At 41.6% G+C, this 24561-nt stretch overlaps 2 protein-coding genes across 5 annotated transcripts in view; one reads left to right on the forward strand and one right to left on the reverse strand.

Annotated features, from left to right (window-relative positions):
• Positions 1-762: 762 nt before the first annotated feature.
• LOC117831303 (nodal homolog 2-A-like) lies at positions 763-3392 on the reverse strand. The gene is made up of 3 exons (XM_034709933.1): positions 2779-3392; positions 1584-2353; positions 763-1472 (listed from the first exon to the last, which is right to left on the reverse strand). Exons 1-3 carry the CDS (start codon positions 3086-3088, stop codon positions 1320-1322), a joined length of 1233 nt encoding a protein of 410 aa, XP_034565824.1. The 5' UTR covers positions 3089-3392; the 3' UTR covers positions 763-1319.
• Positions 3393-5212: 1820 nt separating this feature from the next.
• LOC117830660 (low-density lipoprotein receptor-related protein 2-like) overlaps positions 5213-24561 on the forward strand; it is a 30018-nt gene continuing 10669 nt past the window's right edge. The window contains exons 1-30 of one of the 4 annotated variants that reach the window (XM_034708863.1): positions 5213-5344; positions 6363-6485; positions 6834-7073; positions 7703-7816; positions 7945-8064; positions 8227-8352; positions 8952-9155; positions 9232-9400; positions 10131-10299; positions 10487-10709; positions 10864-10983; positions 11264-11482; positions 11692-12003; positions 13103-13321; positions 13774-13920; positions 14064-14312; positions 14484-14696; positions 14834-15082; positions 17476-17703; positions 17824-18072; positions 18195-18413; positions 18513-18761; positions 18920-19147; positions 19302-19550; positions 19736-19957; positions 20063-20332; positions 21677-21892; positions 22752-22937; positions 23094-23216; positions 23444-23608. In XM_034708863.1, the coding sequence (XP_034564754.1) occupies positions 5287-5344; positions 6363-6485; positions 6834-7073; positions 7703-7816; positions 7945-8064; positions 8227-8352; positions 8952-9155; positions 9232-9400; positions 10131-10299; positions 10487-10709; positions 10864-10983; positions 11264-11482; positions 11692-12003; positions 13103-13321; positions 13774-13920; positions 14064-14312; positions 14484-14696; positions 14834-15082; positions 17476-17703; positions 17824-18072; positions 18195-18413; positions 18513-18761; positions 18920-19147; positions 19302-19550; positions 19736-19957; positions 20063-20332; positions 21677-21892; positions 22752-22937; positions 23094-23216; positions 23444-23608 (5878 nt within the window). In that variant the 5' untranslated portion in view covers positions 5213-5286. The remainder of the gene's footprint in view (positions 5345-6362; positions 6486-6833; positions 7074-7702; positions 7817-7944; positions 8065-8226; positions 8353-8951; positions 9156-9231; positions 9401-10130; positions 10300-10486; positions 10710-10863; positions 10984-11263; positions 11483-11691; positions 12004-13102; positions 13322-13773; positions 13921-14063; positions 14313-14483; positions 14697-14833; positions 15083-17475; positions 17704-17823; positions 18073-18194; positions 18414-18512; positions 18762-18919; positions 19148-19301; positions 19551-19735; positions 19958-20062; positions 20333-21676; positions 21893-22751; positions 22938-23093; positions 23217-23443; positions 23609-24561) is intronic. The other 3 variants (XM_034708865.1, XM_034708864.1, XM_034708867.1) reach the window with 3 other exon arrangements.

Raw genomic sequence — 24561 nt, forward strand, 5'->3', positions numbered from 1 at the left:
GAAGTAAAACCCCGTTTTTTAAACTAATAACTAACGAAAAATAAACTTTTCAGAAAAAAGAGGCCTTGAACACAAAACACTCAAATACTAACTACATATCATCACAGCATACGGATGTGAGAAACATTCGTACCACGTGTATTTATTTTTTAAAGTTTGACTGCTCACCCATTCAAATGAATGGGGGAGACAGATTTTTTGACCTATACTGCAGCCAGCCACCAGGGGGCAGTCACACTGCTGAAAGCCTCACCACCAGGGCCGTATCCGGCACGCTTGGAGCAGACTCCTCAGGAGGCTCCCAAAGGAAAGCTCAGTAAGTGGCTGTTCAATATTTTCTTTAAAGTAACAGGGCAATATTCTTGGCAACACATGGGGAGAACGGATCACACATTTTCAAATATGACATATCATAGTGTATAATATACACTACAGACTACATCTTAATAACACTGGTGTTATTAAGATGTAGTCAATTTGTCAATTCTATTTAGTTTGTTGCTGTTTGCCAACCAGCCAGTGACCACAGTGAGCATACCACAGTTAGCTGTAACTTACATACCCTTTATTATTTATTTGGTCAATATGTCAGTGAAAAATTTGCCTTAAAAAGGTGATTTTCCCCATCATCATGACCTATGTTTGTCTGACCTCTTTTAATGGAAATGGAAATAGTGCGAAGGTTATTTAAAGCTTGTATAAACATTTTCACAAAAAGCATCAAACCACTCAATTCAAGATTAGAAATAATTTATTGTATTACTGCTCATAGCATAAATTCAAATTGGTCAATGTGACCCAAACATCTTAATAAAGATAAAGCGCTTACAGAACTCTGACATCTGTATTTGTCATTTCAGAGACTAAAGAAAAATCTGTTTAACAGCATTAAATGTTTGTCCTCTTGTGTAGAACGGTTTTCTTGAATCTTCCGTAGTGCTTCAATCAGGGACCTTGTTGTGCTTTTGTTACAACCTTGTTTCATCTTAACTTGATCAATACTTAATCAGTCCTTGAAAACACGAGTCATAGCTCATCCAATTGCTGTCGAGGGCACAATTCAGGTCTCTAAAACCTCAAGGGAGAGTACCAACAGTTATTGTTTGGAGATCTGAGTCATTGAACACAGCAGTTTCTGTCCTTTATGTCCTGCAGTGCAGCAGCAGCAGCAGCAGCCTCTGACCCAGGGTCAAACTGGATGTCTTTAAAGTGCCTGTGGACATTCATCCACTTTGTGCCTCTGAGCAGCACAGGTCTGTGGCTGTGGGCACCTCTGGACCTACAGCTCACTGACTTCAGTCTATCTGATCAGTCTTTTCTCAGTGGCAGCCGCACTCTTCCACCACCATGTTCTCATGATGCCTCATGACCATCTCCCCGTTCTCGTAGTACAACATGGAGAGTGACGCCAGGCGTGTTGGCACACAGGAGACACATGGCACCTTGTTTGGGTGGTGGAGTTTCAGCAGGCTCTGGTGAAGGAAAAACAACAGGTGATTAGAACACTTATCTTCACAGAGGGTTAATATGCTGTTACAGAAATGATTATACATAAAAGTAAAAGACTTAAAGTCCAGCCTTACCTGCATGTATGCATGATTAGTTGGGGTGAAGGTCTCATCCACTGGTGTGGGACACCTTCCTTCACAGCGATAAGCATTGTACCGTTTAGGGTAGACAATCCAATCGTTCCAGCCAAGCTTCTCAAAGTCCACCCACATGTCCACCTTCCTGCAGAGTGGTCCCTTCTTCTCCTCTTCTGAAGGCTTGCTGGCAGAAACAGTTCCAACTATTGTATTTCTCTGCTGCTGAGGATAGTGGTGCCTCTTCGCCCTGCGTCTCCCTCTCCTGGAACCAGAACCAGGCTTCACTCGCTCCCTGTCCAGGCTGACGTACTTGGAGTGCTCTGCTGTGCGGATGAGTGTTCGCTGAGCATTTGGGTTCTGCCTCGAAAAGACCACCATCATCACTCTGTCGGTTGTAAGGTGTTGGACTTCTTCAGGCTCCTGTGCTACATCCTCCACTTCTACCTCATCCTCCTCCATCCTCTGGTTGGAGTGCCCCCGCTGCAGCCAGTGACGGAGCATCTCGCTCATGTTGAACACCTTCCAAGAGGAGGGGGAGTCCATCGAAGCTGGATGAGCTCTCAGGCGGCCGAGGAACATCCTGTTCTCTGGACAGTTCATGCCGGAGCATGCATCCCCGTGGGAGTGGAAGATGTCCACTGAGGCCTGGAAAGACTTTGTGAAGGCGGGCAGGCGGATGCGGAGTTCAGCCAATTGGATGGTGTCGGTTGCAGACATGGAAGACATGTCAAAGGTGACTGACCACCTCTTGCCAATCTGCTGGCAGCCTGAAAGGAAGCAGAGTAAGAAAACTAGTTAGCATCATGTATTACTTGCTGACACACATCATTTGGCTTTATGCTTCCAAAACATACATTTCAGGAAATCATTTTTTAAAAAGATTATTTTCCAAATAAGGAGTTGCGTAAGTGCATAGCTGTATTATTAAAGCTAGGCTTGATTAGACAATTAATTAAACTGAGTGAACGAAATCAACACAACTTAATTTTGCCACAAGGAAACACTGGACCATGTGTGACATTTTCTTAAAAGTCCTACCATATTGTTAATCTGTACAGGATATTACGCATATGGAAACATGGTAACATATAGACTAGCTCATGTGCACTGCATGCCATCATGAGGCAGCATCCATTAAACATCTTCCTTTAGATATCTCTATTTCTTTTACCCATTGATGTTGAATACTTACTTTTAGCGACAAGGCTGATCACTGAGTCGGAGTCGTGCAGACCCGTACTGTCATCCTCCTCCTGCGTATGTCTCACGGTGGCAGCCGGAGACCTATCCCGGTCTTCTGTCAGCATGGTCCGGTAGAGCTGCATCATGTAGAGGGGCAGCTTGTGTGCATGCTGCTTGTGCTCATTGCGTCTAGAAGCGCTGCTCATTCCACGGAGCAGTGCGTCAGGGCGCATGCCAGGAAAGGACTGTGCTGCCACACTGAGACCCAAATCCAAAATAAGAAGAAGCGCAAAAGAGAAATCCACTGCTAGTCCCTTCATAGTTCCCAATGTGTGTGTTGTCTCTCCAACAGGTAGATTCCAAATGCTCCAGGTGTGATGCTGAGGCTTGGTTTTATACTCCCAGCCTCTCCCCTGACGTCCTTTGAAGAGATCTGTCAAGGCGCAGGGGCGTGTGTGATCCACGGTGGCACTTAATTGTGACAACTTCGTTGTGTCGAAACCAATAGGTCTTTGTAGTGACCAAGGTGTGAAAAGTGTAAATGCCCACTACTCTGATTGTTGTTGTTTTGTATATTAGCGATCCCTTTGATAAGAAGCCTTGACAATAATATTAGTTAAGGAGATTATGAGCTGCACGACTGCGCTGTGATTAATGGGGAACCAACGTGGGAGTTAATCAGAAATCACTTTCTGTTGCGCAGGTCGTGACCCGCTGGGAATCGAGTCATAACAAAAGAGAGGGGCGATTTAAGACCACGGTTTAACTCATCTGTGATTCAGACAAAAATGGTTCTACCATCGTTGTGTTAAAGTTCTGCGTCCATGTGTTTTTGCTTTACCATCTTGTTATGGCACATGTTCATATGGTATGTTCAACATTTTTGGGATATATCCAATAATAGTTATTTTATTGAGACATTGTTGACCTCTTAAAAATTAGGATAGTGTTGGTAAATAGTTTGTCAAACAACAATAAAAACAAATCTTCTTTTAAAATGAACAAAACAGAATATTTGTCCACTAATACTAAATGACCACATCATTAAAAAATACAAATGAAATAGCAGTATAAATATTTATATTCCACATATTCTTAAATATTGAAGAAAGTATTTTTAACCTTATTTGGTTTTTATTTAATTGCAATTTTATTCATTATGCTGCTTTTTTATTATAAGCTGACTCTAGACTCGCATGGTTTTTTAACTCTTCTTTCTCTATAACAAAGTTTGATAATTAACGTCACATGAAGTCAGTTAAAATCTGCATATTGACTGATGTTCAAATAAATATTTTGTTATGAGAATTAACAATTTTGGCCAGTTTCAATCACAAGCCTTGAAGCAGCATCACCTGAGTCCAAAGCCTGCTATGCTAATGAGAAGCAGCATTAAAGGAACATTAGTGACATAAAAGCCAGGTCATTGTTGCCCGTTAATATTTCAAACTGCACACTTGACCTCAAAAGAAAGAACAAAGAGCTCATGTTAAACAATAAAGCTTTGATTGACTTTGAAGAGCATGAGCTGTGACAAGAATCAAAAGCATCAGAAGATGTGCAATCAGGCCTACCTTTTAATGAGGCCTGTTTTGAAGTTCTTTAATGTCACAACATCAAATAAACCTTACTTGTATAATGTAATGAGGCTTATGTTTGAGTTTTGGGTGATTTATGTGGAAGTTGACGTTTTAAAACTACTTTCATCCAAAAACACATATATTTGAAATAATAAATAAAGCAGCAGCATTATGGTTTTATGACGTGCTTGCCTGTCTAGGTAATTTGTATTTATTAGAAAGTAACCAGAGTATGATCCTATAGCTGAAGATAGGAAAAATGTTTTAAAATGGAAAGTTTTTGCCATCTGTATTGGTGTTGTTACATGAACTTGTCCTGTGCGTAAAGGCGCATTCCCTTGCAAAACACCCACGGCCTAATCAGCTCAACAAAACCGCTGAGATGTGATGTTATGTGATGATGATATTCGATGAAGGCTCAAACAAACTTACTCTGCTCCTAAGTTCCTATCCGCGTCACGTGCGGCTTCACAGCCAATGTTAAGGACGACGCACGTGCGGAGGCTGCCTACGCCTATAGCTCGCATCAACAACATCATCATCTGTGCAAAGTTACTTTATTGGTAACTTTATGTGTGTAAAAAAAAAAAAAAAAGAATGATTAACATCCATCCATTGAAAGTGCAGGTGAATGAATGTCATTAATAAAATGTTATTTATTGTTGGTGGGAAAGAAAAACCGAACGACGTGGAAATGAATAACCACTACATATATTTTAAAATTATTTCTTATTTATTTAATGTAATTTAAAGCCACATTTAAATACAAATAAACACTATAGACAGGGCTCTGAAAATGTTTCTTATATATGGATTGTTTTACTCTTAGCAGAGGAAGCTGGGAGGCCTCTGATCGCACGCGCACCTGCAGCGGTGGAAACTGATTAAAGCGCTTCCTCTCAGGTGACGCCGTTTCTCCAGATGAGCCGAGGGCCGACATGGACCTACGCCTGTTCAGTTTTTGGGTTTTGCTGACAAGCCTGACCCTTTCCCAAGGTAAAAACTTTTTAATGTGACAACAAAGCGTTAATGTGAGATATTATTTATACCATTAAAAAAACTTTGGAGTTTTGTCACAATTTTCTCTTAAATACGACATAACAAGGCAGCATGGGGTTCATTCCTGAGTGGTTTGAACTTAAACAAAGCCATTCATTTTGATATTTAAATTCAAAGACTGTTCAAAGTAGGCATCTAATTTACATTGGTTACACAAGATACATCATACAACATTTTCCCCCTGATCTACATCGAAACGCTTATGTGTGTGAAAGGATGCATTTGTAGTTTGGATCTAGCCTGTCAGAGCTTGCTTTCGTTTGGTATTCACGTGGAATCAAAGTTTTTCTGCACACTGGAAAGACCAAAAGTGAGATTCTGGAGCATTTAACACATGGTCCATCCAAAATTGTCATTTGGCAAGCTTTGTAGAACTTGAAATGTAGAGTAAGGCTCTGATCAAATAAATTGACTATCGTTTTAAGAATGTAACCCAACTTGTTTATTGGACACCCTGGTATTTAAATACAGTCATAAATCTCTTAGTCCCAAAGGTTGAGCTGTCTTTTCCACAAATTACATTTGTCATTGTAGTTAAAAAAATTGATCAAATGCATTTTCTGGAGATAGTTGCTTGGCTTCAACTCCCTGTGTGGCTCCTCCTTACTCACAATGGTAAAGCAAAACATGTTCAGAGGAATGTTGGTTCAAACTTGATGTTATGTGTTTTTGCATTATGTTAATATCTGTCAGATTTCCCTTTTGTATTTTGTGTAGCGTTTCAACATTTTTAGAAGGTACCATACGTCCTCATAACCCCCTAACTCTGGAACAGGTACTGGACGGTTGGGCCTGTATTCAGAATAAACATTTTTTCACAAATTAACTCCTATAATATATATATATATTCATTCATATGGTCTGTGATTGCTCTGACAACATAGCATTTGAATTTTTAAAGCTTTGATTTTAGAACTTTGGCCCACTGTCTTTCTCTCCCCTTATATTTTTACAGATCAGGTTTTGGGATGCAATCAAGGCCAGTGGCAGTGTGATGATGGGAACTGTATCCCTGATGTGTGGAGATGTGACGGAGGAGGAGACTGTCTGGATGGATCGGATGAGATGGATTGCACTGGTGGGTTCCTGTAACTTTGGAAATTAAATATCCTTGTGTTACAAAAGCATAAGATGTTCTCACCATAGTTGGTTGTTTTAATAAGAGTAAACATATTTTAAGCATGTTGAACAGGCAAAAGGCTCAACTGAGTAAACAGCAATTTGTGCAGATATTATTAAAATTTTTACAATAGTTAAAAGCAAAGGCACAAAGTTAGCTTCCTATAGTTACTCTTTAATCTTCAAAGCTACTTAAAAGAAATCTCTTTTGCAGACTTAGAGAGGTTGAAAAGATAAAATGTAAAACTGTGGGATGTTTCTAATAAAGTTATATGTTGTGTCTTGTTCTGCTCCCTCATAATGCCAGGCTCTCCTGAATGTCCGACTGGTCAGTTTTCCTGTATGGATTCTGTTGGCTGTGTTGATTTGTCGGCCCGCTGTGATGGACAAATTCAGTGTCCCACCGGCTCTGATGAGGAGAACTGTAAAGCTCTTGAGGGCTGCTTGGAGTCTGACTGGACCTGTCGAAACAACATCTGTATTCCTAAGGAGCTGCGCTGCAACGGAGTGAATGACTGCATGGACAACTCTGACGAAGAGGACTGTGGTGAGACATGTTTACTGCTGTACCACAGGAAACTAGATGTCTGTCTTCATAGCACAGAGGATTAGAATGAATTTGAATGGTCTTCTTATCAAAAAGTTTTTCTTTTTACAAATTTTGCTTGGATAAACACCAAAGCTATTTGCGTTATCTAAATACTACATTGACAAAAAATGTTTATTTCATTTTTTTATATCTGAATAAACAAAAACTAAGCACTAATCTTAAGATCTTTTAGCTGTAGGCCTATAAGTCATTCTTTCCATTCACTTTAATGCCCTTTTATTTTGAATAGATTAATGTTTTGTGACATTTTAGGTTCCTGAAGAAATGAAAATGTATTAATCTGATATTCTTACAGTTATATTAATATATGAAATTGAAATTTCTGTCACTAAAATATGCAACTGCATAAGTACAAACAAGTAGGCTACTCCCACTGAAAGGCACCTTAACTCTTACCATTGAGGTTTATGGTGTAAATTAGATAGATCAATGTAATCCCAAGGTACTCTGAGGTAGAATGGAAATAGACTCCACATGTATTCAAGTGCCAGCTGTAACTGAGTCCAAAGATGGCAGATAGGAAAACGGTTAAAGTGGTAAAACACAGATGAAGTGTTTTCTTCCAGGTCTGTGTGGTGAGGACAGTGTTCGATGTCCAGAGGGGACATGCCTGTCTGCTGAACAGAGGTGTGATGGGACAGTCCAGTGCTCAGATGGAAGCGATGAGCCAATCACATGTGGTGAGTTTTGGACTGATCACATTGATGGCAACTAATGTTTGTGACTTATATTTATAAAACTCAAAACAGTGTGATTACTACTGGTGCATGCATTTGTATGATGCTGACTCATCGTGCCCCCTCTGCAGGTCGTATTTGCTCTAAGAACAACGGTGGCTGCAGTCATGTGTGTGTGGATGAAGCTTGGGGAGCACTGTGTGCCTGTCCTGATGGATACAAGCTCTCTACTAACGGAGCAGTCTGTGAAGGTGTGACAACAAAACATTTAAAATACATTCACTTTGTTTTTTTGAAGGAAGTGATTGCTTTTACATGATGGTTACATCTAATTCTTCTAGAAAGCTCCCTTTTTGAAGTCTGTTTTTGATGCACAGCTCATGCTTAAAAAACTTGAAATACTGTCTCCTCAGATCTGGATGAATGTGCTCAACCGTTTGCTCCCTGTAGTCATCACTGCACTAATACCATTGGCTCCTACTATTGCCACTGCAGAGAAGGCTTCATACTAAATGGGAACTCCACATGTGTAGCTACAGGTAACTCTTTTACTCCTTGTACATTCACCATTTTTATGAACCAGTCACCCAGTCGATCGGATTACACTGTGCAAGATTTTTAGACAGGTAGAACAGTGAGCGCTAAACACAGGAGACTTTGACTCCATGGATGGACATGAAAGTATAAAAGTGTTGGAGTAAGGGAGAAAGTTATCAGGTTGATTTAAATATGTGAGCCCACTTTAAGATGGGATGGTTTCATCTTCTGAAAAGATCAAACCCAGCAACAAATGTTGGACAAAAGATAAGGGATGTGTTAATGGGCTACTTTGATGTTACTGAGCTTAAGATAAGGAAAAAGAAAAGTTCAAAAAGATCAAAGACTTACTTTGAAGTAGAAAAAGTTGGAAGGTTACATCAGAGAGAAATGTTACCTGAAATATCAGTTTTAATGAGATGATTACATTTTCAGATTTTCAATAACATGCTCCAAGTGTTGTACAGCCATCCAGGGTTTGTTTCCATCCAGACAGACAGATGACAGAAGATTCTATCTTACTCAGCCAATGGTCTAAAAGTCAAACTAGCTGAAGTCTAAATATCCTCACTGACTGCTCCTTTTGGCTGATTGTGTCCAGGTAACGCTGTCAGATTGCTAACAGTACAGAGGAAATCTATCGGGCTGCTGAATGTGGCATCTCAAAAGTTTGAAGTTATCCAGACTCTAGTGCTTGACCCAGTGGCCTTAACTTTTGATGTTGCCCGAGGCTGGTACTACTGGGCTGACAACCAAGGCAACATTTATAAAAGTGATGGAAAGAAAAAATGGACAATCAATACTGGTGAGTACATAGAGGTCTAATCTCCTGATTGTATCAATTTAAGCATGTTGAGACCTAATAATAATTGTATGTACAGGGGAGCCTGGAATCAAGGGTCTTGCTTGTGATTGGCTGAATGGAAACCTGTTCTGGACCAATCAGAAGACGGAGACGATCTACATGCAGGCAGCTGATGGGAAAAGTTATACTACTGTGCTGAGCAAAAACATCATGCCATCAGAGTTGGTGCTTATGCCTGTGGAGAGGTATGCATGACTTTTAGCACCAAGGAGTTAAATATGAGTGTATGTAAAAATGATCTTAGTTAAAACCAAGCGGCAACCTCCGGTCTCAAAATATGAAGCCCATACGGAAGTGTTATAAACTGCAATTCATCGAGCGTCCACTAGAGGCTGGCTGCAGAAACAGCTGAAACCACATACACACCCATTCAAAGAAGACGATCTTTACAGCAGAAATAAACATGTTTACAGCCTGGTTCAAAAAATGGCTTGGGTCTACATAGCTAATTTCTCTATCAGCACACACTGTACGGGGTACATTTTTTCAGAAGTTCAGAAGATATTAAGATTCCAAGTTTTGCCCATTTAATTAAGGACATGGCTGACTTGATTGACAGGCAGGAACACTGTCGCTGTTGGCTAGGAGTCTCAAAACCCGCCTCTTTACATCACACTAGCTTGACACCAGTGAGGTTGAGTTCAGCATTAACATAATGGCTCCCGCCGTCGATTGGCTTCGAAATAGCTCTCAGGAACAGATGGGTGACGTCACTGATACTACCTCCATTATTTATACAGTCTGTGGTTAAAACATGTTTTGCTATAAAAAGTTATGAAAGATGAAAATTTAATTAAAATTAGCTGTTAGTTTCTGCATTCAGCCCATATGAAATTTAAGCTCTCATTTCTTCCACCTAAAAGAGATGATACAGTAAGATGTGCTCATTCAAATTCTGTGCTCTTTGACTCTCAGCTTGATGTTCTGGATCAATGGCGGCCCCGGGGACAGAGTGACTATAGAGAAGTCGTGGATGGATGGGTCAGAAAGAAGCTCTCTAACTGTACTCACTGCTCAGTCTGCCCACGGCCTCACTGCTGACGTGGCTGCCAGGAGGCTTTACTGGATCAGTGACTTTAAGAAGGTGACTCACTAAAAGAACCAAGCAAGCACAATTCAACAGAAAACTGCTGTATAATATGCATTTATTCTTTGGTTAAAAAAACACCAAGAAGATGATTTAGTACAATAACTGAGACACAAGTTATCAGTTTGATGAATTGATAAATCTCTTTCTTGGTTTTTATCCTGATCCAACTCATTTCATTCAGTCAATAGAGACGGTGAAATTGGATGGAACTGGCCGTTACTCCGTCACAGGACTTTTCAACAGGAGGCCGGCTCTCAGCCTGGCTGCTTTTGAAAGTGCGTTCTACATGGTGGATGAGAAAGGACTGTGGAAATCTCCACAGAACAAGCCAAACCAGAAGATATTTATCTGGAAAGCAGCACTGCCAATGTTATCTGTTTACCATCAGCAACAGCAGCCCCAGGGTAATATTCAACACAGCATACTTTCTGATCTGTGTTTCTACCTCTGAGCTCCCACTGATGTTTGACATTATGCAAAATCAGTCAATATTTCAAGTGTACCGTCTCTGTCACGGCTGATGGTATTCTCATTTCAATGTCTTGCTTTTGACATCAGGTTCATCTGCATGTACCAAGACTCAATGCCAGCTCTGCCAGCTGACTAAAAGCAGCCCTGTTGGATTCATCTGCTCTTGTCCAAACTCTAAAGTACTCCTGCTAGATGGGACATGTGAATGTAGGTTACCATAAATCTAACTGGCCTGTGCGACCAATATCTTTCTCCCAAATGTTGTTTTCAGGTGACTTTTAGTTAGATTACTTTCCTCAAACAAGGGCCATGAGCTGAAGAAGTGGGTTGGTTTCAGCATCGTTCACCTTTTATGGTCTTATAAAACATACTTCCGTTTCCAAATTCAGCCATCATACGTCTTTTTCATGGCTCTCTGCTGTTGATTGTCTCATGCCATATGGGATCAATGTTTTTGAAGTGCCTCAATCTTTCTCTTTCCCTACAGATCCAAGGTTTCTATATGCTACCATTAATGCCATTTACACGTTGGAGTTCAGAGGCAGAGAATCCACTAAAACCCAGCTTTTTACCACTGATGATGGCATTCTGTCATTTGATGTGGACTGGTACAGAGACTGGCTGTACTGGGCCAACAAAACTGGTCATATTCAACGCACCAGTCTAACCCAGGCCAAGACTGAGGGGGTCCCAACACCTTTGCCAGGTTTCTACTTTGAGTTTTTCATGACTTGTACAGACATAGATAACTCATTACTGTAGCAATGAAACCGATGATTAAATTCTCTGCATTATCAGAAAGTCACTTTACAAAATCAATTAGCAGTTATGCAAAACGATGACATCATTCTAGGTATTTCCTCCTTTGCCCTTGCTCAATCATCTAACTCTCTGTTTACTTGTTATTTCCTCCAGCTTGTCTTATAAAAGTAGACCAGAGGAGAGGGAACCTTTATTGGGTGTCATGTGACCAAAAAAGCATTGGCACCACAACAGCCAACAGTCGATACCCACAGCAGCTCTACCAAACAACCAAAGAGATCCGGGACCTGTATCTGGACTGGCTGAGGGGAGGCCTTCTGTGGCTTGAGGATGATGAAATCCTCTCCATGAGCATGATGGGGGGCAAAGCCAAAGAGCTGCTGCACCTAGCAGCAGGAGAAGTCAAGGGGAATGTCGCCTTCGACCTCAGGGCTAATACTTTGCTCTGGAACTCAAAAAGAGCAGGTCTGTCACTTGTAATGATGTCATTTTTTTTCATGCGGAAGTAGTTCAGCAGCTGTGACTCAGAGGAAAAACACTGAGGCATTGAAGCCAAGTAGCATTTTTGGAATTGAAGTTTATATAACCACACATGGCTTCTTTTGGAGAGTTACTCAAAAAACAGTGGGAAACATTGTGCCTGGTGTTAGGCTAGTTTTTGCCAATACATATCGACCTACAACTGACTGTAGGTCAGAGTAGATGGTAAGCTAATGGTTCTGGATTTAAGGGCAGGTGGTGAAATGTTGGTATTATAGAAAAACAATGGCTCCTCTGTTTTCATTTGCACCACTAGTTATCCCTCTTTCTACAAAGAAAGCCTTCTAAGAGCACTTTAATAAGATAAGACTCCTTTAATGTTTGTATTCTTCTGAAATTTCATCCATATAAATCCTAAAATGATTTAATTTATCATAATCCTGCAGAAACCAGAGCTGTTGGTGTGTAAACTTCAGCTTAAAGGCCCTGTGAGGAGTTTTGAACTGGCTGAGAAACAGACTGAAAATGATAATGATGCCTCTTTATGACCTTTAATAACAAACAAGACCATCAGCAGCAACACTAACACCTTCTCTGTTGACATTTTTAATGCCTGAAACCGCCCTGGGGGGGTAGGTGCCAGACCAGATGATGGACATCTTGCTTCAGAAACAGCCTTTATTTGACTGTTTTCATGGAAGATAATCACATTGCCTGATAAAGTTGACTGTTAAAAGACAACAGGATGAGGTTTTTGTTGAAAACACTACTTTTGTATGTATAGGACAAAAGATAAGAGGTATCACTTTGTCCACAAGGGGGGCGCCAGAATTGATACAAAACAAAAGTTCCTCACAGCAGCTTTGAGTTATGGAGCTGTAGTAAGTGTCTGAGTCTTTCCTATATCTAGTTGATTTATCAGTTACTTCATCCCCAAAACCAACTTTGAATCTGGTGATGCTAAATGTGTTATGAGATCTAATTTACCAAAATATAGAACATTTTGGTCGACAATATCTTAATTTCACAAACCCCATTTCAAGAGGACAGACATGTGAATGAGTTGTATCATGTTCTTTTTCAGGTTTGACAGCAATGAGCCTGCTGCAAGAAAGAAGCCACCAAGCAGGCAGAAGGTGGAACATATCAGGCTCAGTAATAGCTGCCTTCGAGCCCTTTTTGTTGTCCAATTCGGATGATGTCATCAATCTCTGGGACCGGCGTGATGGGAGGCCCATTCAGGACATGACTGTCGAAGGTCGCGTGTTTGGTGTAATCCCTGCACTGAAGGGAATCAAAACAGGTCAGATCAAAGTGTAAATGGTAAATGGACTTGTGCTTATATAGCACTTTTCTAGTCTTTCTGACCACTCAGAGCGCTTTTACACTACTCGTCACATTAACCCATTCATACCCATTCACTCACTGATGGTAAAGGCTGCTACAGTAAGGGACCATCAGTGTTAGCTAATCTCATTCGTTCACATTCACACACCGCTGAACAACAGAGGGAGCACTCCGGGGTTCAGTGTCTTGCTCAAGGACACTTCGGCATGTGACTGCTGGAGCTGGGATCAAACCGCCAACCTTCTGATTGATAGATGGCTGACTCTACACACTGAGCCACAGTGGCTGTTTGTGGATCATTATTTGGTCATAGTGATTTGTGGTGGAGGACATGCATGTGAAAGTCAAGTTTATGTGTACTTTTTCCTAAATCATCTTCACTTGTTTTTGCTTTTTGACTTTCCATAGTGCCAAATACTCCAGTCTGCAGTGAACCCTCTGTGCTGTGCCGACATACGTCAATCTGTCTTGCACAAACCAAGCTGTGTGATGGGCAGAGAGACTGCCCTGAAGGAGATGATGAAGACCTTTGTGTGACTTCTTGTCCATCTAAAGGTGAGGCATCAATGATCACAATATAGTGTGCCCTAAAATCATGTGAGTAGTCAACATTCTTTAATTAATAACGTCAGTTTGACAGCTTTTAATATTTCCTGTCCCTTTTCTGTCTATTTTTTAATCTCCTACTCCATTCTCAGATGATTTCAAGTGCAAGGACCAGAGGAGTTGTATCTCCACGAATCTTGTTTGTGATGGCCGTTCTCATTGTCGCGATGGCTCAGATGAGGTTGACTGTCCTGCTGTAGCTTCACCTGTAGCTCGAGCAAACGTCCTGAAATGTCGGACAGGGTCAGTGCCATGTAAAGACGGCACAGAGTGTGTTTTATACAGCCACGTGTGCGATGGAGAAAAGGACTGTGGTGATGGATCAGATGAACAAGGATGTGGTGGGTTTGTGATTCCTTGAATAGTTTGGCTTACAGTTTGAATTACTGCTCTATTCCTTTTTAGTTCCATCAGAACATTCTGATTTAGCATTTCTTGATGTTTGTCCATGTGATATCTTGGACAAATACCAATGTTTTTAACTTAACTGTGTGATTGTTACTGTGTTAAAGATGCCAAAGACCAGACCACTTCCCCAACAAACAAAAGGCCTCCTGCCACTAAACCTCCCGCTCCAGCTGTACCAGCCTGCAGCAGCCCTTCAGTGCTCTGTCCCCGCTCTTCAGTTCGCATCTGCATTTCTCCAAGCCAGTTTTGTGATGGACGTAAAGACTGCCCCGATGGCTCTGATGAACAGACCTGTGTGAAAAGATGTCCCTCAAAGAGTAAGCTTGAATATAGATTTTGGATTCTTCTTATTCTGAGTGTATTTCTCTTCTCACAGATGTGTTATTTTTGGAGGTGGATTCTCAATGTCCTAAAAGTTTTAAAGCTGAATGTAATCTCCCTCTTGTCCTTCTAGATGACTTCCGCTGCAAAGACCGCCGGAGCTGCATATCCAAGAGCCTGGTCTGTGACGGTCGGTCTCATTGTAATGATGGCTCAGATGAGGTTAACTGTCAGAATCAAGCTCCTCCTGCAGCCCCAGCAAATGCTCTGAAGTGTCGCATGGGCTCCAGACTGTGCAGAGATGGAACAGAATGTGTTCTCTTCAGTCACGTTTGTGATGGAGAGAGGGACTGTAGAGACGGATCAGATGAAGATGGATGTGGTGAGTTTCTTTTTTTTTATATTTCTGCCTCCAGCTCCCTGGCTTATTGGATGCATTCATATTGATGATGATAATGTGTTCTAATCGTGAGCATCATTTCCACAATCATTTGTGTAGATCGCTCAAGCAAGACTTTTGCTTACAATTGAAGACCAAAAGTGACAATGATAGTTCAGTCAGACAACTCACGTTTACTTAAAGCTGCTGTGAGGAACTTTTGTTTTGTATCGATTCTGGCGCCCCCTTGTGGACAAAGTGATACCTCTTATCTCTTGTCCTAAACATGCAAAAGTAGTGTTTTTAACAAAAACCTCATCCTGTTGTCTTTTGACAGTCAACCTTATCAGGCAACGTGATTATTTTCTATGAAAACAGTCGAATAAAGGCTGTTTCTGAAGCAAGATGTCCATCATGTGGTCTGACACCTACCCCCTCAGGGCAGTTTCAGGCATTAAAAATGACAACAGAGAAGGAGTCACTGTTGCTGCTGATGGTCTTGTTTGCTATTGAAGGTCATAAAGAGGCATCAGTATCATTTTCAGTCTGTTTCTCAGCCAGTTCAAAATTCCTCACAGGGCCTTTAAGATAAAGTTTATTGCAGCATACAGTCATGGCCAAAAGTTTTGAGAATGACACAAATATTACATTTTCCCAAAGTCTGCTGCTTCAGGGATTTTAGGTGTTTTTGTCAGATGTTTCTATGATATAATGAAATACAATTAGAAGCATTTCATAAGTATCAAAAGCTTTTATTGAGAATTACCCAGAATTCATGCAATAAGTCAATATTTGCAGTGTTGACCCTTCTTTATGGCAAGGTGCTCCATCATGCTGGAAAAGGCATTCTTCATCACCAAACTGCCCTTGGATGGTTGGGAGAAGTTGCTCTTGGAGGACGTTCTGGTACCATTCTTTATTCATGGCTGTGTTTTTAGGCAAGATTGTGAGAGAGCCCACTCCCTTGACCGAAAAGCAACCCCACACATGAATGGTCTCAGGATGCTTCACTGTTGGCAAGAGACAGGACTGATGGTAGCGCTCACCTCGTCTTCTCCGAACAAGCCTTCCTCCAGATGCCCCAAACAATCGGAAAGGGGATTCATCAGAGAAAATGACTTTACCCCAGTCCTCAGCAGTCCAGTCCCTGTACCTTCTGCAGAATATCAGTCTGTCCCTGATGTTTTTACTGGAGAGAAGTGGCTTCTTTGCTGCCCTCCTTGACACCAGGCCTTCCTCCAAAAGTCTTGGCCTCACTGTGCGTGCAGATGCACTCACACCTGCCTGCTGCCATTCCTGAGCAAGCTCTGCACTGGTGGTGGCCCGATCCCGCAGCTGTAACACCTTCAGGAGACGGTCCTGGCGCTTGCTGGACTTTCTTGGGCGCCCTGGAGCCTGTTTGGCAACAATTGAACCTCTCTCCTTGAAGTTCTTGATAATTCGATAGACGGTTGACTGAGGTGCAATCTTACTCGCTGCTATAAACTTCCCTGTTAGGCCCTTTTTGTGCAATGCAATGATGGCTGCACGTGTTTCCTTGCAGGTAACCATGGCTAACAGATGAGGAACAATGGTGTCATGCACCATCTTCCTTTTAAAGTGTCCAGTCACTCAATCATGACAGATTGATCGCCAGCCTTGTCCTCATCAACACCCACACCTGTGTTAATGTGTGTGACACCTGTGTGTCATTGAAATGATGTTAGCTGGTCCTTTTGTGGCAGGGCTGAAATGCAGTGGAAATGTGTTTTTGGTGATAAAGTTCATTTTCAAGGCAAAGAGGGACTTTGCAATTAATTGCAGTTGAGCTGATCACTCCTCATAACATTCTGGAGTATATGCAAATTACCATTATAAAAACTGAAACAGCAGACTTTGTGAAAATTAATAGTTGTGTCATTCTCAAAACTTTTGGCCATGACTGTACAGTATTGTGTTTGGCGTATGGACTCCGAACCTCATTACTCAGCATAGATTATTTAAATGCATACATTTAGGAGCAATGAGATAGGACTAACCCCCTCGGAGCCCGCAGGTGGATGCCGGGGAGGAGTTGGGTACAAAGTTTGCGCACAGCACTGAGCAGAACAGCAGGAGCACTTGCGAAGCAGAGGCAGAGACAGAGACGGGGAGACATGCAGCTTAAATAGACCGCCAAATGAGGATGTTGAGATCAGCTGATAGGGAGGATGATGACATGTCGGTATGAATGGGCGCAGCTCAAGTTGTCTGCCTGAACTAGCTTGCAGGCGGCGCTCCATTTGTGGCTTATGATAGAGGTCTCTCGATACTTCAGAGTTTTGGTTTATTCATGTTGTCTTGCTGATTTATATAAATGGAGAAGATATAATTCTATTCTTTACATTAGGCTTAATAAGCTAACTGTTTCTTTCCAGATGCTGCAGAGGTTGCTCCTGCTCCTGCCTCAGAAAATCTGCCTTTGAATAGATCACCTATACCTGTTCAACCCTCCATTGAGCCTCCCACCCAGCCGCCCTGCACTAACCCTTCAGTTCGATGTCCAGGATCTGATTTATGCATCAAACCATCGCAATTCTGTGATGAAAAAAGAGACTGCCCTGATGGATCTGATGAGAACTGTTTGAAAAAATGCCAATACAGGAGTAAGTAGTTCTTTATGTCCTTGTTTACACTCTCTGAGTACGATCAATTTGAATAATAGACAGTCATTTTTAGAAAATACTTTAGCATTTTCTTTATTTGTTAAATTCTGTCCTCCTCAGCTGATTTTCTCTGCAAAGATCGTCGCAGCTGCGTCTCAAAGAAATTGATGTGTGATGGCCGCTCTCATTGCAATGATGGCTCAGATGAGGTCAATTGTCCTAGCATAGCTGCTCCTGCTGCTCGTGCAAATAACCTGAAGTGTCGCATGGGCTCAAAGTCATGTAATGACGGCACAGAATGTGTTCTCTTCAGCCATGTGTGTGATGGAGAGAGGGACTGTCGTGATGGATCAGATGAACAAGGATGCGGTAACTATTCATTCAAAGCTTGCTTTTCCCAGGGGATGGTTCAAGTTATTAGAATAGTAGCATTACTTGATTTTTCTATACAAGATGAATCTTTACAATGACAGTTGTTGTTATATTTCCAGACACAGCACCTGCAAATGTTGCAGAAAATGTCAATTCAAATGAGTCTCCTGCACTCCTTGAGCTTGTCACTGAGATTCCCACCCAGCCACCCTGTGCCAGCCCTTCATATCTGTGTCCTGGTTCTTCTCTGTGCATCAAGCCAACACAATTTTGTGATGGAAAAAGAGACTGCCCTGATGGATCTGATGAGAACTGTTTAAAAAAATGCCAATACAGAAGTACGTAGTCAGACTATGAGCAATGGACAAAACACTTTCCTCTGATCTCATCCTCAAATAACATGCTTTCATATTCTTTATGTCATTTGCCTTCCTCAGCTGATTTTCTCTGCAAAGATCGTCGCAGCTGCATCCCCAAGAATCTGGTTTGTGATGGTCGGTCTCATTGTAATGATGGCTCAGATGAGATTAACTGTCCAGGTGTTGCTGCTCCTGTCGCTCGGGCAAATGGCTTGAAGTGTCGCATGGGCTCAAAGTCATGTAATGACGGCACAGAATGTGTTCTCTTCAGCCATGTGTGTGATGGAGAGAGGGACTGTCGTGATGGATCAGATGAACAAGGATGCGGTGAGTGATCACTCACAGATGAAAAAGGTCACATCAAGGTTATTTAAACATTTTCCCAATTTTCTGTCTGATTTTTTTTTTTCTTCACTTGAACATATCTTGAAATGTTGATATGAAACACTATCTTTCTCCAATAAACCATGGTGTTTTCTTTTTAGATAATGAAGACTCTGGCACTACCGGTCCTGCAGAGAATCTTCCGTCAAATGAGTCTCCTGCTGCTGTCCAATCCTTTACTGAGCCCCCCACCCAGCCACCCTGTAGCAGCCCTTCAGTTTGGTGTCCAGGTTCCTCTATATGTATAAACCCAACACAGTTTTGTGATGGAAAAAGAGACTGCCCTGATGGATCTGATGAGAAGTGTGTCAAGAGATGCCCAAACAAAGGTATGCTAACAACCTTTATCTTGGTTGATTTTGGAGGACATGTCCACAGCACTCTGTGACTGCCAACCAGTTGATTGAAAAAAAAATGAAATTTTCAATGCTAGCTTTGTTGACATGAAGGGATCAGAGCAAATCTGCTGTTGTTCCATTGTAGCTGACTTCCGCTGCAAAGACCGTCGAAGCTGCGTCTCCAGGAGACTAGTCTGTGACGGCCGGTCTCATTGTCATGATGGCTCAGATGAGTTGGATTGTCCAAGTGTAGCTGTTCCTGCAGCTCAGGCAAATGCTCTGAAGTGTCGCATGGGCTCCAGACTGTGCAAAGATGGAACAGAATGTGTTCTCTTCAGTCACATTTGTGATGGAGAGAGGGACTGTCGTGATGGATCAGATGAAGACGGATGTGGTGAGTTTCTGTGAAAATGTTGCTTCTTTTAATTGAACTAGTTTTGAAGATTAATTATGGATGATACATATTTCATTTCCAGCAAAATACATATTAATTGCACTTTGTAACATATGAACATTTTAAAGAAAGTAGGCTTGTGTTACACTGAACTGAAACTTCTTGTTGCATTGATGAATTTTCAGTTGTTTTAAAGACTACCCCGGCCACCGCCTCTGAAGATCTGGGCTCAAATGAATCGCCTGTCCAACCTTCCATTGAGCCTCCCAATCCGCCACCCTGCATGAGCCCTTCAGTTCTCTGTGCATCATCATTTTTATGCATCAAACCTTCACAGTTTTGTGATGGAAAAAGAGACTGCCCTGATGGATCTGATGAGAACTGTCTGAAAAAATGCCAATACAGGAGTAAGTAATAAATCATGATTAGTTTGTGGATAAGTATAAAGTCCTATTTACCTTTTTATATAATTTTTTTTGTATGATGTGTGCTTTATCAAATTCTATCCTCAGGTGATTTTCTCTGCAAGGACCGTCTGAGCTGCGTCTCAAAGAAACAAGTTTGTGATGGGCGCTCTCACTGCAAGGACGGCTCAGATGAGCTTAACTGTCAGGGTGCAGCTCCTCCTCCAGCTGCTCGCGGAAACGGCTTAAAGTGTCGCATGGGCTCAAAGCCATGTTACGACGGCACAGAGTGTGTTTTATACAGCCACGTGTGTGATGGAGAGAGAGACTGCAAGGATGGATCCGATGAACAAGGATGCCAAGAAACCTGCAAACAAGGTTGTTTCACTTACTTGTTATGATGAAGACATCAATCGCTTTTGGCAATACCTTTTAAACAGTAAAAGCTACCACGTCAATGTTCTTACACTATTTCACTGAAATATTTAAAGGTGACATATCATGCAAAATTGACTTTTAATGGTTCTTTACCTGAAATATGTGTCCCTGGCATGTCTACAAACCCCCCGAGAATGAAAAAAATCCATTCTGCCCCTGTTCTGATTTCTCCACCTTTCTGTAAATGTGTCTAAAACGAGCCGTTTCAGACTTCAGTGTTTTTGTTACGTAACAACAATATCCGGTCTGTCACGGAGTCAGAGCTCGGAGCTTGTTCAGACCATAGACTGTATAAAATACCACTCAACTCCTCTGTTTTTCATTCCCTGCACACATGTGTGCTAACAAGGAGCTTAGGAGGGAGGCATGCTAGTTGTAGGCTGTCTTAATAAACACAAAGGTCGGTTTTACTCCCCACGTCTGCAGATTTGAAGATCTAGTGGATGATTTTTATTTGTCATGGAAAAGTGCTAGCGCTAATTAGCATAGCCACATAGCTACATGTTCGTAGCTACATAGCTACAGCTACATAGCTGTAGCTCTAGCTGTAGCTCTAGCTCTAGCTGTAGCTCTAGCTGTAGCTCTAGCTCTAGCTGTAGCTGTAGCTGTGTACCAAGACACACGTCGACACACTGACAAGTAAAACAACAAGAAACACTAAATCTGTGACCAATCCTTCAGAAAGGTCCTGCTGCCTTTCTGGTAGAGGTCGGTTTTACTCCCCAGGCCTGCAGATTTGAAGATCTAGTGGATGATTTTTATCTATCATGGATAAGTGCTAGCGCTAGTTAGCATAGCCACATAGCTACATGTTCGTAGCTGTGTACCAAGACACACGTCTACATACTGATAAATAAAACAACAAGAAACACTAAATCTATGACCAATCCTTCAGAAAGGTCCTGCTGCAGGCGCCTCTCTGTCAGGATCAGATTCTGGATCAGATTCAGAGGGTTGAAGTAATGTGATCTCTGAGCAGCCGTGTATATTCAGCCAACATGTAAACATTAGATCAACATGCCGGAGAGCCGAGGCCACATCCACTTCCTGAGGGGGCGTGGTCAGAGAGAAAACAGAGTGTTCTGGGGAGGACTGAAGAAGAGGGTTTCTCAGGCATGCCAAAATCTGATTTCAAAGTGTTTTTTTGAGCATAAACTTTAAAGACATGTTTTGGGGACCTCTTAGACCAATATATATTGATGAAAAAAGCGTGATATGTCACCTTTAATGAAATGATTAGAAAAGTTTGCACTGTGACACTTCTCATACTGTATTCTACCACAGGTGAGTTTCAGTGCTCCCACGGCAAGATGTGCATCCCTGTGGCTCAGGTGTGTGATGGGAGGTCGCAGTGTCGGGACCAGTCCGATGAACTGGACTGCAGAGAACAAACCAAGAGCTGCGAGTTTCGCTGTGCAGACGGCAGCCGCTGCATCCCAAATAAATTCCTGTGTGATGGAGAGAGAGACTGCCCGGATGGTACTGATGAGGTCGGTTGTGGTAAGTCTATCTGCAATCATATTACTAAAAAGTTTAAAGAGGTTTAAAAGCTGTGATTTACAAAACGTGTTTGGTAAAGCAATAGAAATGGAAGCTATAGAGCAGTGGTGTCCAAACTTTTTTCAAAGAGGGCCACATTTGATCTTGTCAGAATACCTTAGAGCCAGTGGCTCCTACCGAGACTTAGGAATCATAAAAGTTATAGATGAAATCTCTATTAAATAACAATTATTTTACATTTTTTTCTCAATAAAACAGTAACTAGGAAGTCCTCAGTTCTCCACAAGCCACGTAAACATTAGCAAACTTTATCTTCTTCTGGAGGAAAATGGTCGGACAGTGTGGGAAAAATATTGTCTCATTATTTTCCTATGGCAGGATCACGATCTGGATTTCATCACACTTCTTTTTCATGTTGTTTTTAAGACTTGTCTGACCAGCAGACAACATTCAAAGAACTAAATAAATATTTTCCTGCGTTCTGAACATTTTTTATGCACCAAATTTTGCCTTTTCTGCACAATTTCCTAATTTTGATTTTGTCTTGTGTCTTCTTTTGTGTCTTCTGAACTTTTAGTGTTCATCAAGAACATTATCCCATCATGATAAAATCATTAATTTGAAGACCTGTCAACTTTAACAGTTCAAATGTACAAATGATTCAGAATGCGATTAATTTCTAATGCTATTAATTAATGCTATAAATAACACACTTTACGATGGAAGCTTGGGGCCATAAATAAATGGACCTTGGGCCGCAATTGGCCCCCGGGCCGTACTTTGGACACCCCTGCTATAGAGCTTCTGGAAACCAAATGGCAAGAATCAAGTAAAACAGTTGTAATTGAACCTTTTCCAGAGCCTGTCAGTGATGCTGCTACAACAGAGTCTCCTGCTCTCACATTTGCATCAACATGCATCACTCCATCAGTTATCTGTCCCGGATCATCACTTTGTATCTCTCAAAATCAGCTGTGTGACGGAAAAAGAGACTGTTCTGATGGATACGATGAAAACAATTGTATTGTCCAGTGCAAAAATCCTGGTAAGTATGAGTGCAGCTATTGCCATGAAGCAAAGAGTGCTGTAGTGAAGTTAATATTGTAGACACTTTGGGAGATTTGAAGAATTTATGTGGAAGATGTTTGCAGTACTTTTACTGTTCCTCAATGTTTTACCTAATCTTCTTCATGCACCTTAGATGACTTCTTGTGCAGCGACAGGAGGGCATGTGTCCCAAGGAAGGAACTGTGTGACGGTCGTTCCCACTGTCCTGATGGTTCAGATGAGAGGTGGTGTCAATCAGTAGATCATGCAGCTCCCTGTAAGCCAGCTTAAAATATAAAGACAAACAATGATGTGTAATAGCAAGAGTTGAATGAGAAATATTACTTCACCTTTTTTTAAGGGGGTGAGGGTGCACATCTACTCAACTTACACAGCTATGAAACTTACATGACTTCTCATCCATCATTTGTAAATCTATGGATCTGATCTATGAAGGCGGGGTGTCTCTGTAACCCACTGAAGCATCATTTTCTCTCTGCAAAGCCTCCAGTGTGCTCAGTGCCAGATCAGGCCCACTTAAGTGCCGCAGGGACTCCAAGCCTTGTAAAGACGGCCTGGAGTGTGTTCTGTACAGCCATGTGTGTGATGGAGAGAGGGACTGCAAGGATGGATCAGATGAGGAGGGATGTGCAGCTTTGTGCAAAACAGGTTTGTTTAGTGCTTTAGGCTGTTAGAAAGCTTCTTAAAACAATGCAACAGATGACTATTTCACTGACATGGAAAATTCACACACAAAGTATTTTCCTTAGGGTTAGAACCACTGACTGAAGATTAGTGTTTAGCAGGTTTATTCAAACTGGAACAGCTGTGTGACATGTAAAACCAACGCTTTTAGGCATCAGCCGCATTAACAATATACTTCTGAAAGTTATTGAGTTATTCCCTTAGGAAAGATAGTGTGTGTTCGTTTAGCCCTTTCTTAAAGGTGACATATCACGCTTTTTTCATCAATATATATTGGTCTAAGAGGTCCCCAAAACATGTCTTTAAAGTTTATGCTCAAAAAAACACTTTGAAATCAGATCTTGGCCTGCCTGAAAAACCCTCTTCTTCAGTCCTCCTCAGAACACTCTGTTTTCTCTCTGACCACGCCCCCTCAGGAAGTGGATGTGCCTCGGCTGTCCAGCACGTTGATCTAATGTTTACATGTTGGCTGAATATACACGGCTGCTCACAGATAGCGTTACTTCAACCCTCTGAATCTGATCCAGAATCTGATCCTGACGGAGAGGCGCCTGTAGCAGGACCTTTCTGAAGGATTGGTCACAGATTTAGTGTTTCTTGTTGTTTTATTTATCAGTATGTAGACGTGTGTCTTGGTACACAGCTACGAACATGTAGCTATGTGGCTATGCTAACTAGCGCTAGCACTTATCCATGATAAATAAAAATCATCCACTAGATCTTCAAATCTGCAGACGTGGGGAGTAAAACCGACCTCTACCAGAAAGGCAGCAGGACCTTTCTGAAGGATTGGTCACAGATTTAGTGTTTCTTGTTGTTTTATTTGTCAGTATTTCGACGTGTGTCTTGGTACACAGCTACAGCTACGACATGTAGCTATGCTAACTAGCGCGAGCACTTTTCCATGATAAATAAAA

This window comes from Notolabrus celidotus, chromosome 19, assembly GCF_009762535.1.
Source record: "Notolabrus celidotus isolate fNotCel1 chromosome 19, fNotCel1.pri, whole genome shotgun sequence".
NCBI classification, from domain to species: domain Eukaryota; kingdom Metazoa; phylum Chordata; class Actinopteri; order Labriformes; family Labridae; genus Notolabrus; species Notolabrus celidotus.